Below are 14,626 nucleotides of genomic sequence, written 5' to 3' on the forward strand. Positions count from 1 at the left end.
AGTCATCTAGGTGAGTTCCCTTTGTCCCTTCGCCTTCTGTGGTCACTGCAACACAACAGGAGGGCTGGGCAACGCTGACCTGAGCGTGGTGGGTATCTGGGAACAGAGGAAGCGTCACCCTCGGTAGTGAATGGTCAACGTGAGGACAGTGCAGGGAGCGGCGTTGTTCCCAGCTTGGGGCACTAAATATCCACTCTGCTGCAGAACGATGGTGACACAAGAGGTGACATTGCCTATTAATTATACAGTCCTCAGGGAAAGAAGAAGGCCCACTATGTGTCTTAAGTTCTACACCCCTTACGTGGAGTTCTGCGCTAAGACCCGTTTTATCTAGGAGCCCAGAGAATAGAAGGAGGAGTGTAAATCGGTAAAATCCTTGTAGATTCCACGGCTCCCGAAATGTATCAGAGAAGGCCTGCTCTCATTCTATTGAATTCCCAATTCCGACCTTGTTTGACCTTGATTCTGATCCGTATTCCCTCGCTCCATCAGTTACACATACTTTTGGTCTTTGTTTTTTCGTAGGTACCCAACGTTGTTTGTGGAAAGAGGTAGACATTAAATCATTATTTTGCTTCTAGGGAACGTGACCAGTGAGAGTCATCCCAGGAGTCTGATCAGCTCAGCACACGTGCAGCCCCTCAGAGGGTGACTCAGGTCTCAGGCTCCATCACCTCCCCAGCCTCCTGTCCAGCCCCAGCACACAGTCTGACTCATTTGCAGACACAGCAGCTGAGTCTCTGGGGTCAGCAGCTTAGGTCCCCCCTCCTCTCCCTTGTCCGATTATCAGGAGTACGAGAGCTGAAGGCCCAGCTCGCCTGCCACGCCTGCTCCCCGCCCCTCCCCATTGCCTGCCCTCAGAGCCAGCGAGACAGGGTGCCTCCATAAAGTAACTGCTTAGATCCTTCCTGCTGCACCGCCCGAGACAGTGAGCAACTCAAGGAGTAGCTGCTGTTACTTTTTTATTGAGTAAAATAGCAGAGCGAGGGCATTTGGTTCACTTGGAAAGCAATTAGAAGAAAGAAATGAGTTAGAGCCCCTTAGCCGTTCCAAAAATGCCCAAGGAGCCTTCTCTGTGTGTCTGCTGGGACGGCACACGGAGGGCACATCCACCAGGCGGGTCACCCATCGGAGGGAGGTGTGAGCGCTCTGGGGGGGCGTGAGTGAGAGGCAGTCAGCGGCCTGCCTGATGCCCAGTCCCCTATTCATCCTGGCAGCTGAAATTCACCAGGGAGATGGTGTTCATCCAGGGGACGACGTAAACCTGGAAGTTGCAAAGCTTTTGCTGCGAAAGGGAAGAGAGGGATGGTTGGTCAGGGTTACAGTTAAAGAGGAAAGTGCACTGGCCCCAGCCCCCACCCCCAGCAGGCTGGCACTGAGACAGGACCAGAGGGGAGGACCCAGGGGCTGGGACCCAGGTCCAGGAAAGCCCCTGCAGAGGTGGGGCCCGGGAGGGGTGACAAAGGAGTGCAGCCCTCCCTGAGGCCGAGACCCCTGAGAACCAGCCAAGCCCCTGGGAGAGTCTGGCCTTTGGTGAGCAGGTGGCATGGTGGGCCGGTTACAGGCCTCCAATTCCCTCTAATCTGCCCGGGGATGGGGGGGCGAGGCTGGGATTAAAGGGCCCTTTCTCCCTTCCCAGCAAACACCCGCAGCTGGGTCCTCCATCCCGCAGGCAACAATCCCCAAAGCAGATGGTGCCCCAATTCCCCAGCTAAAACCCCATAAATCCAGAGCAGTCACGTGCACACACATACCCTTCCCCTCACAGCCCTGGCAGGCACCCGCGATGCGCCCCCATGGGCACCCCCAACCCCTGCTCCCATCAGGCACGTACCTTTTTCAGTTGTGGCTGGTCATGGAAGGGACAGTTGTCCAAGTTGGCCTGGGACTTTGTACACGTGGTTCGGCCAATCTCCACGTCCAAGAAGTACTTCATCCCGGACACAACCTGGACACGGAGAGAGCACACACGCTTATGACACCTGCCGGCTGCACACACGTGGTTACCTTCTTCCCACCGCCCCCCGCGTTCACAGGCTGCTAGAGCCACACCCAGGAAGCACAGCTGCCTCCTGACGGCTGCTGCGCCCCAGGCCCTCCCTGGAACTTGTTTACCAGCTGCTCCAACAAGGCATCTCCCACAGGGACACAGAGGGGGAAGCCAGGGGCCAACGCTCTAACTGGGTCCAGGAACAGAAGGCACAGCTCCGAGGAGCCAGCCTGGGTACAGGCAAGAAACTGGCCAGCTGAGGGGAGGGGACTGAGCGCAAGATGGTGGCCCTGTGTCAAGAGTCCACACTGCATCCGCAGGAAAGCTGTTGCCTGGTGATTACACTTGCGCTGAACTCCAGTCCCCAGGGTGGAGCCCACAGCATCCCATTCCCTGCATGTAGCCCAGGTTTATTTATTCCCTCCCGGAACAGAAGAAAATGAGAGCTTCACGTTCGCGGACGTTTAGGCCAATAAAAGACCGCCTGGAATGCCTTCCTCTTAGGTGTGGTTTTTGACGGGAATATTTCTCAAGTGTGTCATATATTGCTTGCCTTTTACACTTGAGATTACAGAATAGAACTGAACTCTGGCTTCACACAGGCAGCCCAGACATGCTTCGTTAGAACCTGGAGAAACACGGAATGAGGGGCCAGGGACCAGGCTCCAGACCCCACCTGGTAGACCCATGATCCCTCTGCTGTCAGCTTCCCCATGTGGCCAGTGAGCTACTGTCACACTGGAGAGGAGCAGGCTGGAGGGGACCTGGTGAATGGAGAGAGCAGGTCCTATCCAAAGGGGACAGCACCAGCCCACTGCTGCAGGAGGAGAAATGGGTCTGGTCTTGACCCATCTTCTGAAGTTTCAAGAGAAGGTGGCAGGGAGCCCTATGGCTGGCATGCAGGACCACACTCTCGGTGCTGTGTGGCTGCGTCCTGCTCTCCAATGGGATGCAGGCCGGATGGTCTAAATTCTAGCCTTCCTTCAAGGACCAGCGCAAGGCCCTGTAGCCCATCCTAACTCTCCCTCCTGCCCTCTTCTCAACTCTGACAATGGGCTCCTTATCTGGCAGAACCCCAGGCAGGCTGACAGAGGCAGAGGTCAGGCTGTCAGCGACCGTGTGCCCATCTCAGGGTGGGAGTGAGATGTCACAGCCCAGAGGCTGTTCCCATGGATGTGACCTGCAGGCGGAAGCGACGGTCCAGGAAGCTTTGTATTCTTATGCCAGACCCCCTGCTCTGGGACACACTGGACACCACGGGCCAACTCACGGACTTGTCTGTTTGCTGATGACCTCCGGGTGCCCTGGAGGATGTTCAGAGTGTCTGTCCCCAATGCCACTACACGACAACATGGTGGCCAGGTACGTTTAGTGGCATCTGCTGACAGGAGGCTCAGAGGGGAGCATGCCTCTTCTGTGTGACCAGAGGCTCTCTCATCTCGAGGAAACATCAGGCCAGCCCAAACCCACTGACAGTCTGAGCCACAACTGGCTGGACCCTTCAGAAACAACGCCAAGGTCATGAGACAACCCAGGGGCTGCTCCAGAGTAAAAGGGGCTGCAGGACAGTGGCTGCATCGTGTGGCCTGGGAGTGTCCTTGGCTATAAAGGACACAGTGGGATGATCAGTGGCATCTGAATAAGGCCTGTGTATTAAAGAGTCCTGATTTTCAAAACTGTATTGTGGTTATGGAAGAAAATAACCTTGTTTTTAGGAAATATACACAAAAGTGTTTACTTTCAAAGGGTTCAGAAAAATAAATGCATATATACATCCCTACACACGTGTACGTGGGGATGAGGTGGATCAAGCAACTATGTCAACTTTTTAACGTTTGAAGAATCTGGGTGAAGAATCTACAGTGATTCTATGTGCTATTTTTGCTACTGCTTTTTAAGTCTGAAATTATGTCAAAATAAAAAGGAAAAAGTGCTTAAGGGCATTCAGTGGCAGAGCCAGGAGGACAGACACGTGTGGGTCTGTTTTTACCTCGCCTGCGGTCATTTAGTTGACAACTCGCGCCAAGCCCCCCGGTCCCAGGAGGCTGGGCCCTGACCCCAGCGCCGACCGAGAGGGCCGGCCGGTCTCGCGAAGGGCTGCGGGCGCCGGAAAAGGTCGGGGGCTGCGCCGGGGTGAGAAGTCCGTCCGCGTCCTTTGCGATCCCCGGGGCCTCAAGGGGCTGGGAGCTGCCCTCCCGAGAGCTGGGGGGGCTGGGGGGGCGGGGCTGGTGAGCGCGCAGGCCACGCCCTCTCGGGGGCCGGCCTCCCGCATTCAGGGCTGCCCGGCCCCGGCGCCCCTGCCTTGTAGCTTGGCCCGGCGCCCCCGGCCCCTGCACCCGGGGCTCCGCGCCCCCTCCCCGGCCCCCGCATCCCGGCCCTGTGCCCCCTCCCAGACTGGACGCACCTGCTTGAAGGCGCGCACTACGCGCACCGCGCGGCTCTGATAGGCGTCGTTGCTTTGCTTGTTGTACTCTCTGATGGCAAAGGACAGCGCCTCCTGTACGCCCTTCTCGTTGACGTCCGCCTCCATCAGGCCGCCCACCAGGCCTTTCTTTCTGGCGCCCTGCCCTGCCGCAGGGCTCACGGCCAGGGCCAGGGCGAGGGCCAAGACGGCCAGCAGAAGCAGCGGGGTGCGCGGGGATCCGGCCATGATCTCTCGGAGGCGGACGGAGCTGCAGCCGAAGAGCGATCCGCTGACAGGAGCACAGCCCAGCCAGCCACCGAGTCTTTATCCCTGGGCCGCCCCGGATGCCCCGCCCCCGCCCGCCTGGCTTCTCCTCTTCCGCCCCTCCCCACCGCTCGCCCCTGTCCTCCGCCCTAGTCCTGCCCCTCCCCCAATCCTGCCCCTCCTCTCGCTTCTCCACCCGCCCGACCCGGCTCACTCCTTCCCAGTCCCGGTCCTCCTCTCCGAGTCCCGTTTTCTCACTCCCGCGCTCCTCAGCCCGGCTCACCCCGGTCTCGCAGAAGGTGTCACCTCCTTGAGGTCGGCGATGCTTGTAACCCCGAGCTCTGTCTCCTGGTCTGAAAGGGGGAAGGGGCGTCTCTCGGCCCCCCCTCCGCTGTCCGCGTCTAGGAGTCCCCAGCGCACAAGGCTGCAGCCTTCCGAGGCAGATGAAGGAAGACCTCGTGTGCGCCCCGTCCTGGGGGAACTTCTTTGCCAAACATAAATGAATTAACCTTTATTTGAGAAAAGCTCATCGGGTTCTCTTTCTCACAGCTCATTTATTTATTCAGTTGGCACACCTTTCTGGGGCTTCTCCCTGGCCAGAGGGTCTGGGGCCCGTGGATGGAGTGTGGGCAGGGGACCCGGGGGCCAGGGACTCCAGGTGGTAGAGCCCCTACGTGATGGAGACATAAGACAAACCCTTGCATAACTACATTAGCTAGGAGACACATTAAAAAGAGCAAAAAGTGGGCTTCCCTGGTGGCGCAGTGGTTGAGAGTCCTCCTGCCGATGCAGGGGACATGGGTTCATGCCCTGGTCCGGGAAGATCCCACATGCCGCAGAGCGGCTAGGCCCGTGAGCCATGGCCACTGAGCCTGTGTCCCGCAATGGAAGAGGCCACAACGGTGAGAGGCCCACGTACCACAAAAAAAAAAAAAAAAAAAAAAAGAGCAAAAAGAATACTTTTTGTTTAACCCAATATATCCAAAATACTATTTCAGCATATGCAAGCAATTGTGAATGACATATCTTACAATCTTCTGTGTGTGTACATTTTATCCTTAGAGCAGGCGTCAGTGTGGACTGACCTCATCTCCAAGCATGGCTGTGGCATTGCCCAGCCCAGCGTTAGGGGGTGTAGGGGGGAGGGTAGTGATCAGTAATTAAGATCAGGGAGCTACAGGGACTTTGTTGGAAGCGAAGTGAAGGGTGAAATAGAGATGGACCCCAGTCAGGGATGCCTCTGAGGCGACACACATTTAGGTTGAAACCTACCTAAAGGGCAGGAAGTCCAAGGGAAGAGAGCATCAGGCAAAGGGAACAGCCAGTGCAAAGGCCCTGTGGTGGGGCTCCGCCGGCCTGCTCTAGGGACAGGAAGCAAAGCGGCTGGTGTTTAAGCAGAGAAGAGGTATGACCTGGAATCTCACCCTGGCAGCTGTATGCGCCTTACTGTGGGTGGGGGATGCAGGTGGAGGGGTGAAGATGACCCTTACCTGGCCAGTGGGGGAGGGGCAGCTGCTTGTACCCTCAGGGAGGTGCATGTCTAGCTCTGGTCTTCTGTCCACTGCTTGGAAACCTTCCTTGATTTTTAAAAATCAACTTGAATGAGGTATGATGCCCATACAATGCATGCCTCATTTTATGTGTCCAGACTGAGGAATTCTAGCACGTGCATACACTGGTAGCGCCGCCCCACCAAGCTCTAGAACATTTCCTCCTGCCTCTCTGTGGTCAATCCTGTGCACGCCCCTGGTTCTGGGTGATGCACACATCTGTCTCTGTGGACTAGGGCTTTGCCTCTCCTTGAACTTTCTGCAAATGGCCTCATGCAGTGTGCGCATCTGGGTTTTGAGCATCATTTTTGAGCCTCCTCTATTGTTGGGTTAACCGAATTATTGGTTCTGTTTCTCCCCGGGCTGAGGGGACGTGGTCAGCTGGGTACTGTGCGGGCTACCAGACCCTCCAGCCCAGGACCATGCAGGTCTGGGCCAGAGCATGGCCCTGGGAGTGGAGGGAAAGGCTATTCTCTTACCTGCACCCTGTGTGTCTGAAGGTCCCAGTGACCGATGACCTATGGAGATGGTGGCAGAAACATCAGGAGGCCTCTGGGCCCTTGGAGCAAACACAGAGGAACTCTCCCGGGAGTGGTCAAGGCATCAAGGCATCATCCTAGAGCCGCTGTGGCCTTGGGGCTGGAGCAGCAGGGAGCCGGCATGGAACCCTGAAAGATATCAGTAATGAATATTCACGTTCAGTGTTTCTGAGACCCTGTTGCCTGAGGCCCAGTTATAACTGTAGGGGCAAGAAATGTTTCCTTGTACCCTTCTAGGTTCTTTGGCTGGTCTAATAATTAAATTGCCATAAGACAGATTAACAGGAGAAAAATAAATTTAACTGTATACATTTAGGAGCCCCGCAAAGATGCGCCACAAAGGCAGTCAGGTAGTTGAAGCTTGTAAGCCGCCCTGATCTAAGGAATGGGGGCCTGGGGCTTCAAATGGAGCCGATGGGACTCACAGGAAGATGAGACGAGGAGATGCTTGAGGATCAGATGTCAGCCCTACCACACAGATGGCTCTTTCAGATAAAAACATGTCTCTGGTAGCGTCTCTCTGTCCGGTATCTAAATTTCTTGAGGCAGTTAGGAGGAGGTAAAAGTTTTTCCTGAGGCTGCTGCGTCTTGACCGCCTTCAGCTCTAAATACTCCACATGCCAAAGCGGCACATTTAGGGGTGGCATCTTCTGCGCTCTCCTCCCCCCGCCTCAGTCTCTCCCTGCTCTGACTCAGGAGCCTCTAGAAAAGTCATGGCACCCACTAGGTGCAGCAGGGATGCCTTTGCAGTGCGATGAGGGAGAAGAGGTGCTTTCTCAGTGAACTAGAAGAGAGGGGAGCTCCACAGAGCAGGGCAGAGTGGACTGCCCCGGCCAGCACTTCTGAGCGGCATGGCTGTCTCTTAAGGGAAGGGACTGATCCCCACTGGGGTTTCCCAGCACACTGGGCAGCTGGGGCTGCAGCCTCAGAAGGTGTGCTGTGCAGAGACCGGCGCCGTCCTCCCGTCCGTCATCACGGAGGAGGAGCGGGTCAGCAGAGAATGGGAGCACGGTGGTGGGTTTGAGCCTGTTGGGGTGGCCTGAACGGTGACACGTGCATCTGGAGGTTGACTACACTGGCGGTAGGCGTCTTGGTACAGCAACATCTCCAATCCTAGCACAGGGTGCCCACGGGAGCCACCGGAGCAGCCTGCAGGACAGTCTGATAAGGAGGGGAAGGCCAGGATGAGGCTGGGCCTCTGCTCCAGCTGTGTGGATGATCTCGGCAAACGTCACAAGTCTGGTGAGGCCGGCCACTTTGTTAACTGTAGGGTGTGGGGGTCGGAAACACAGAAATGGCCAGGCTTCAGTGGGATGTGTAAGCACGGTGAAAAATGACAGAGCAGCCCAAGCCCTGGTTTCTGGGGCCTGCAGCTCCTGGGAGAAGCTAGCAGGAACCCAGAGAGAAACAGTGAACTCAAGGTGAAGCACGGGGTTCCGGCACCCACCCACGGAGTGCAGCATGGAGGGGACACGTCTGCCCAGGAGGTGAGTGTGTTTCCCTTCTGCCGGGTGAAGAACAAACCGACCATGTTTCCACAAGGCTGCGTGTGTGTCTGCTGATCTCGTGATCTGAATTAGCAGAGTGAGAATTTAAGGTGAGGGAGTGACAGTTCTCTGAAATCAATAAACAGTAATAAGTGGATATTAAGTAATACTTCAATAAATAAATGACCAAGCACATAAAACATCCCCCGAAGTGGTAAGTGGTCACATCAAGTGGCCAAGAGTTGAGATTCTGAACACTAGGGCTTTGAGCAATTAAAACTTGGTGTCCACAATGGTAGCTTAGACCGAGCAAGTCGTACGTTTTTGTGACATCTTAACACGGAAAGATTACGAACCTCTCTTATGGGAGGCACAGGGTTCTCTGGGGTTGAGCCCCGAGGTCCCTTACATACACCTTCCCCCTGTGCCCCCTTCCCACCCCCACTTGGGGAGAGGTGGAGATGCTTCTACACCGTGTGCCTGTGTGGGCAAAGCATTTAGGGCTCTGCTAGGGATTGATGCCATGGCAGTGGTACACCGGGATGCTCAAGGTAAAGGCTGTTGGCGGCCCCCATAGAAGAGGCCAGAGTGAGCGTAGTGGCCTATAGCTGTTTTGCACTTAACGGGGGAGCAGAGAATCCTCTGGAAGCTTGTGCTCAGGTCCACGTGGTAAGGGCCCTCCTCGCCTTGTGTTGTCAATTACCATTTATCCTCTCAAGCGGCACATTTACCAGAGCAGCTCCCACGTGCGGGGGAAACAGCACAGCCCGCGGTGTCGGGGGAGGGAAAGGGCGTCTGGGGACCAGGGCGGGAGCCTGTGCGTCGTCTCCCATGCCCCCCGTCTCTCTGGGCCTCAGTCCAGCCACGAGGAAAGCAGCGTGGCTCTGAGCCGGGTTTAGCAATCCCCTTGGCAATTCTGGATGGTCAGCGTTTCCTTTCCAGATCCTCGGTGTGGTCACTGCTTGACTTCCCTCTGGGTGTTTGTGCAGCCTCGTTCCTTTAGCCATCTGCAGTGGGGCGGCCCGTGAAAGCTGGCACCCTGGATGCTGGAGCTGGCACTCCCTGCCCCCTCCAAAGTGTCCCCTGCCCCCCTTCCTGCCAGGCTCAGAGGACAAGTGTTGGAATAATATTCCTTTCCCACTAGAAGCCAGGCAGGCCGTGCTCTGCCCGACCCCAGGTTTTACCTGGAACGTGATGAAAATACTCTTGCCAGGTCTGGGCCTATGAGACTGGGGAGAACCAAAAAAGGGAGAGGAAAGAGAGGCGGAAGGGGGGTGGGTGCAGGGAAGGAGGGGGATACATTTCCCCTGACATTTTATTATGGAAATTTTCAAACATGCAACCAAGTTAGAAGGATTTCAGCGAAAACACCCATATACTCACCACCCAAATTCTACCACTAATACTGCAACCTTACTTTATCACATTGTCTGTCCACCTGTCCTTCTTTCTCTTCAGTCATCAATCTATCTTTTTTTTTAATTTATTAATTTTATTCATTTATTTTTGGCTGCATTGGGTCTTCATTGCTGCACACGGACTTCTCATTGCGGTGGCTTCTCTTGTTGCGGAGCACGGGTTCTAGGCGTGCGGGCTTCAGTAGTTGTGGCACACGGGCTCTAGAGCGCAGGTTCAGTAGTTGTGGCACACGGGCTTTGTTGCTCTGTGGCATGTGGGATCTTCCTGGACCAGGGCTCGAACCCGTGTCACCTGCATTGGCAGGTGGGTTCTTCACCACTGCGCCACCAGGGAAGCCCCAATCTATCTTTTTAAGTGCATTTCAAAGGGAGTTGTCGACATCAGTGCATTTCACACCCCCCCCACCGAAATACTTATGCCTGCAGGGCATTAACTGGAGCTTGATGTTTATTTACAGCTTTTTCACTTGTTGGAAAATTTACCTACGGTGAAATGCACAAATCTGAAGTGAACAGTCACTTGATCTTTTAAAATTAATTAATTAATTTATTTTTGGCTGCGTTGGGTCTTTGTTGCTTCCTGTGGGCCTTCTCTAGTTGCAGCGAGCAGGGACTACTCTTCGTTGTGGTGCATGGGCTTCTCATTGTGGTGGCTTCTCTTGTTGCGGAACACGGGCTCTAGGCACGCGAGTTTCAGTAGTTGTGGCACGTGGGCTCAGTGGTTGTGGCTCACAGGCTCTAGAGCTCAGGCTCAGTAGTTGTGGTGCATGGGCTTAGTTGCTCCGTGGCATGTGGGATCTTCTCGGACCAGGGCTCGAACCTGTGTCCCCTGCATTGGCAGGTGGATTTTTAACCACTGAGCCACCAGGGAAGTCCCCATTCACTTGATTTTGACAGATGCATGTAACCCAAACTCCTATCAGCTACAGAATGTGACCATCACCCCAGCAAGTTCCCTCACCCCCCCTCCCAGGCACTTTGGGTCCCCACCCCCAGAGACAATGCTTCACTGATTTTTAAAACAATATATAGATTAGTTTTGTCTATTCTGGAAGTTCATTGAATGGAATTCTACAGTATGTGGCTTTTTTCACTCAGCCTGATGTTTCTGAGATCATCCCTGCTGTTTAAGTTGTATGTTTATAAGACAGCCTTTGACTGCCATGGGAGCCCCTCCAGAAGAGTCTCAGGAGTGTCTCGGGCCCCGGATTGCAGGCGCAGCTATAGTGACAAGGGCAGCAAGCCTCGGTCACTTAGAATGTTTGCTGCAGCTTCTCTTTTCGACCCGAAACAACTTCCTTCCCTTCCTCGCCCCATCCCCAAAGCTAGTTTTACTTTTTGAAAATGTAGAGGAAAACCTGATTTTAAAAGACAAAGAGCAGATGTTCCCAATGCTTCCCTGTATTTGAAAATAAAAGTTCTTGTTTTTTTTTTAATCAAATTAGTACAATATGTTTGTTATAAAAAAAAACTGTAAAGGAGATAAGTTACATGTGTATATGTGACTGTGTGTGTACCTCTGTGGACATGTGTGCAGGAGGTCACGTGATGACTAATTCCTGCCATGTTTTTCACTGTCATTATGTCGTGAATGTTTTTCATGAAGTTAATCGTCTTTGAAAACTCTGTTCTGCTCCCTATTCAACTAGTTATTCCATAGTTTAATTTTTTCTCTAATGCTAGACATTTAGATTGTTTCCATTTTTTTTCCTGGGATGAGTAATACTGTGATACACACTACTATAGGAATAAAGTCTTGGTGTGTATTTTTTTTTTTTTTTGCGTTATGCGGGCCTCTCACCGCTGTGGCCTCTCCCATTGCGGAGCACAGGCTCCGGACGCGCAGGCTCAGCAGCCATGGCTCACGGGCCCAGCCACTCCGCGGCATGTGGGATCTTCCCAGACCGGGGCACGAACCCGTGTCCCCTGCAACGGCAGGCGGACTCTCAACCACTGCGCCACCAGGGAAGCTCCTTGTGTGTGTGTGTATTTTGGATTGTTTTCTTCCTAGAATTGGAATTACTGGGTCAGAAGCTACAAAGATTCTTTTGGATACAGATTGCCAAATAATTCTCCAGAAAGCTGTGCCTGACTCAGTCAGGTCCAAGGAGCAAAAAGAAAGCGGTGGTGGTCAAGTAGTGTCAGAAGCAGCTTTTTGTGCTTTATTTTGTTTGGGAATATTTACAAGTACAGGTGGCCTCAATGCCACTTTGCTGGACCCGAGACCCTCAGTGGTGCCACGCGATGGGCAGCTCTGTGCCGGGACTGCAGCCTTCCTACCTGGATCACATCGTGGTGGTTCCGCCTTGGACTTACCCTCCGTGAAAAATGTTATCAATTCCGTGTCTGTGCTATTTATTCACTCATCAACTTCGAGAACATCCATGGAACACAGGATGTCAGAGACTGACTTTAAAGATGCAAAAGCTCGGCTCCTGCCCTCCAGACATCCTGGTCTGATGAGAAAGGCATGTAACAGGTATTTCAACACCGCATGATGCAAACTGTCACAGGTGCGGGAATGCCCAGAGGCCCGTGCTCCGGGTTCTGCCTGAGCCTCTCACCAGGCACCTGGCCATGGCTGCAGAAGTAGCGTGTGGTCTTGATTCTCTGTGAACTCCAAGAAACCTGGAGCGTGGCCTATCTTTGCTGGTCTAGGGGTGAAGAATTCCCTGGTCCAGCCTCCCCGCCAGGCTCAGCTGGAGCCCTGCGCCTCCAGCACCTCTGAGAGTGCCTTCCCTCGAGGTACACCCACTGACCACTGTAGCATCCTCCATGCCCACGACTCCCACTCTGTGTCTCCAGCACAGAGCTGCCACCTTACCCCCTTGATGGCGGGATTTACACAGGGATCCCCGCTTTCCAAAGTTTCCTTTACGCCACCTCGCTTTCACGTAAGACCTGTTTTCACTAAAGGAAGGAAATCTGAAGAGGATTTTCACTTTTACAACAAAAGGCAAGATGTGAAAATCGCGTTCAGCATCTGTTTCCATTGAGCCTTTATAGGGGTAACTTGCACCCCAGGAGTGGGAGCGGCCCTGCCAGCTCCTTCCCTGGAGCCACACTCAGTATCTCAGCGTCGGCCACCAGAGCTGTGAGCTGTGTCTGTGAGCATCTGGGCTTTACCTCCATTTATTTTGTGCGTCTGTCAGCAAGATGTTTCCTAATATAGCAGCTTCTTCAATCTATGATGTTTCATCTATGAAAGGTTTCCTAGGAACGCTCTATTTTTGGATATTGGGGGAAAGCTATAATAAGAAATATATATTTAGTCTCCATCCCTTTTTCTGGCACAGTGCTCCCAAAACTCTTGCAATTTCCTAAGGGATGAGAGCCATAAAGGTGTCTTTCGTTATGTAACGAGGTGCCTTTTGGACCACCACCCAAGGCTGGGAGCTTGTTTCCAGGGAGTCTAACCATGTGATTAGAGGATGGGAATTTTCAGTCTTGCCCGCCCCCGACCCTGGGGTTGGGGGAGAGGGGCTGGAGGCTGAATCAATCTTGCAACTGGCTTCTGAACTGGGTGGGTGTGTCAGTGGTGGGACTGAGCCCTTATCCTGTGGTGTCTGACATCATCTCCACATAGACAGTGTCAGGATTGAGTTGAATTGTAGGACACCCAGCTGGTGTCAGAGCATTGCAAGCTGTGGGGAGAGCTCACACCTCTGAACTGGTGACCAGAATCAGTAATTGGTACCAGAATCCTACCTCCAAATTCATCTGATTGCCTTTCTACTTGGTGGCCAAAGACCGCCCCCCTCTAATGTTGCCCATCCCTAAGCTGGTGCCCACAGAGTTCCCCACTGCAGTCGGGACTGTGACTTCAGGGTCAGCGCCTCAGTGATACCTTCCCCGACCTCACATTTTAAAATTGTGAGTCCCCTTCTCCACATCCCCAGCCCCTTTCCCTGGTTTATTTTTCCCATCGCACCTTCTGAATGTGTGGATACATAATTTCTTTCTTTTCTATCTCTACCCACAGAATGTAAGCCTGGTGTTTCTTTCTTTCTTTCTTTTTTAAATAAATTTATTTATTTATTTATTTTTGGGTGTGTTGGGTCTTTGTTGCTGCGCTCAGGCTTTTTCTAGTTGCGGTGAGCAGGGGCTACTCTTCGTTGAGGTGCATGGGGCTTCTCATCGCGGTGGCTTCTCTTGTTGCGGAGCACGGGCTCTAGGCGCGCGGGCTTCAGTTAGTTGTGGCTCGCGGGCTCTGGAGCTCAGGCTCAGTAGTTGTGGCTCACTGGCTTAGTTGCTCCGCGGCATGTGGGATCTTCCCGGACCAGGGCTCGAACCCATGTCCCCTGCATAGGCAGGCGGATTCTTAACCACTGCGCCACCAGGGAAGTCCCAAGCTTGGTACTTCTGTCTGTTTTGTTCACTGACATTCCCCTTGCCTGGCCCATGACCATAATAATATGAGTAAGTATTACCTGAATTAATGAATGAACTGGATTAGCATTCTGAAACTGTTTTTTGTTGTTTTTGTGAAAATGTCACCATTTCCTCCCATTATAGCTTAAGTCGTATGGAACTGGAGTTAATTCTTTCAGTAAGACAGGGAAGGGACAACCCTCCACGGACTTGGAAAAAGAGAAGTACAATTGAAAACAGTCAAAAAAAGAAAAAGAAAGAAAACAGTCCATGGTACCAGTTGTTTTTCATGTCTTAGGAATTTTGGGAAATGAAATCTACTGAGAGGTCAGGGTTCTGTGGCTGAGACACACAGCAGGCTGCCAGTTATCCGGAGAGGTCAGGTCTGGACACGCTCGTTTGGAAACGGCTGGCGCTTAAAGCGTAATTCCATCCTCCTGTGGTTCTTACTTGCCCTCCAGAGTAGCGTGTTTTCTGCACCTGACGTGACGGCTGTGAGCGTCACCAGGGGTTCCAAGCTCCCTGGGCCACAACGGTGCGGCACCAGCTCGTTCACAACAACGGCAACTGTGGTCATGTGCCTGCCTGTGAAACATTCAGGTC

At 53.5% G+C, this 14,626-nt stretch overlaps 1 protein-coding gene across 1 annotated transcript; it reads right to left on the reverse strand.

The window, feature by feature from the left end:
- Window positions 1-945: 945 nt before the first annotated feature.
- On the reverse strand, window positions 946-4,731 carry LOC111185039 (cystatin-C). Its single transcript, XM_022594186.3, has 3 exons — window positions 4,395-4,731; window positions 1,835-1,948; window positions 946-1,285 (listed from the first exon to the last, which is right to left on the reverse strand). The coding sequence occupies exons 1-3, from the start codon at window positions 4,638-4,640 to the stop codon at window positions 1,202-1,204; spliced, it is 444 nt and encodes a 147-aa protein (XP_022449894.1). The 5' UTR covers window positions 4,641-4,731; the 3' UTR covers window positions 946-1,201.
- Window positions 4,732-14,626: the final 9,895 nt, after the last annotated feature.

This window comes from Delphinapterus leucas, chromosome 15, assembly GCF_059928025.1.
Source record: "Delphinapterus leucas isolate spDelLeu-1000000601 "Yukka" chromosome 15, BTC_Dleu_Yukka2, whole genome shotgun sequence".
Lineage (NCBI taxonomy): Eukaryota > Metazoa > Chordata > Mammalia > Artiodactyla > Monodontidae > Delphinapterus > Delphinapterus leucas.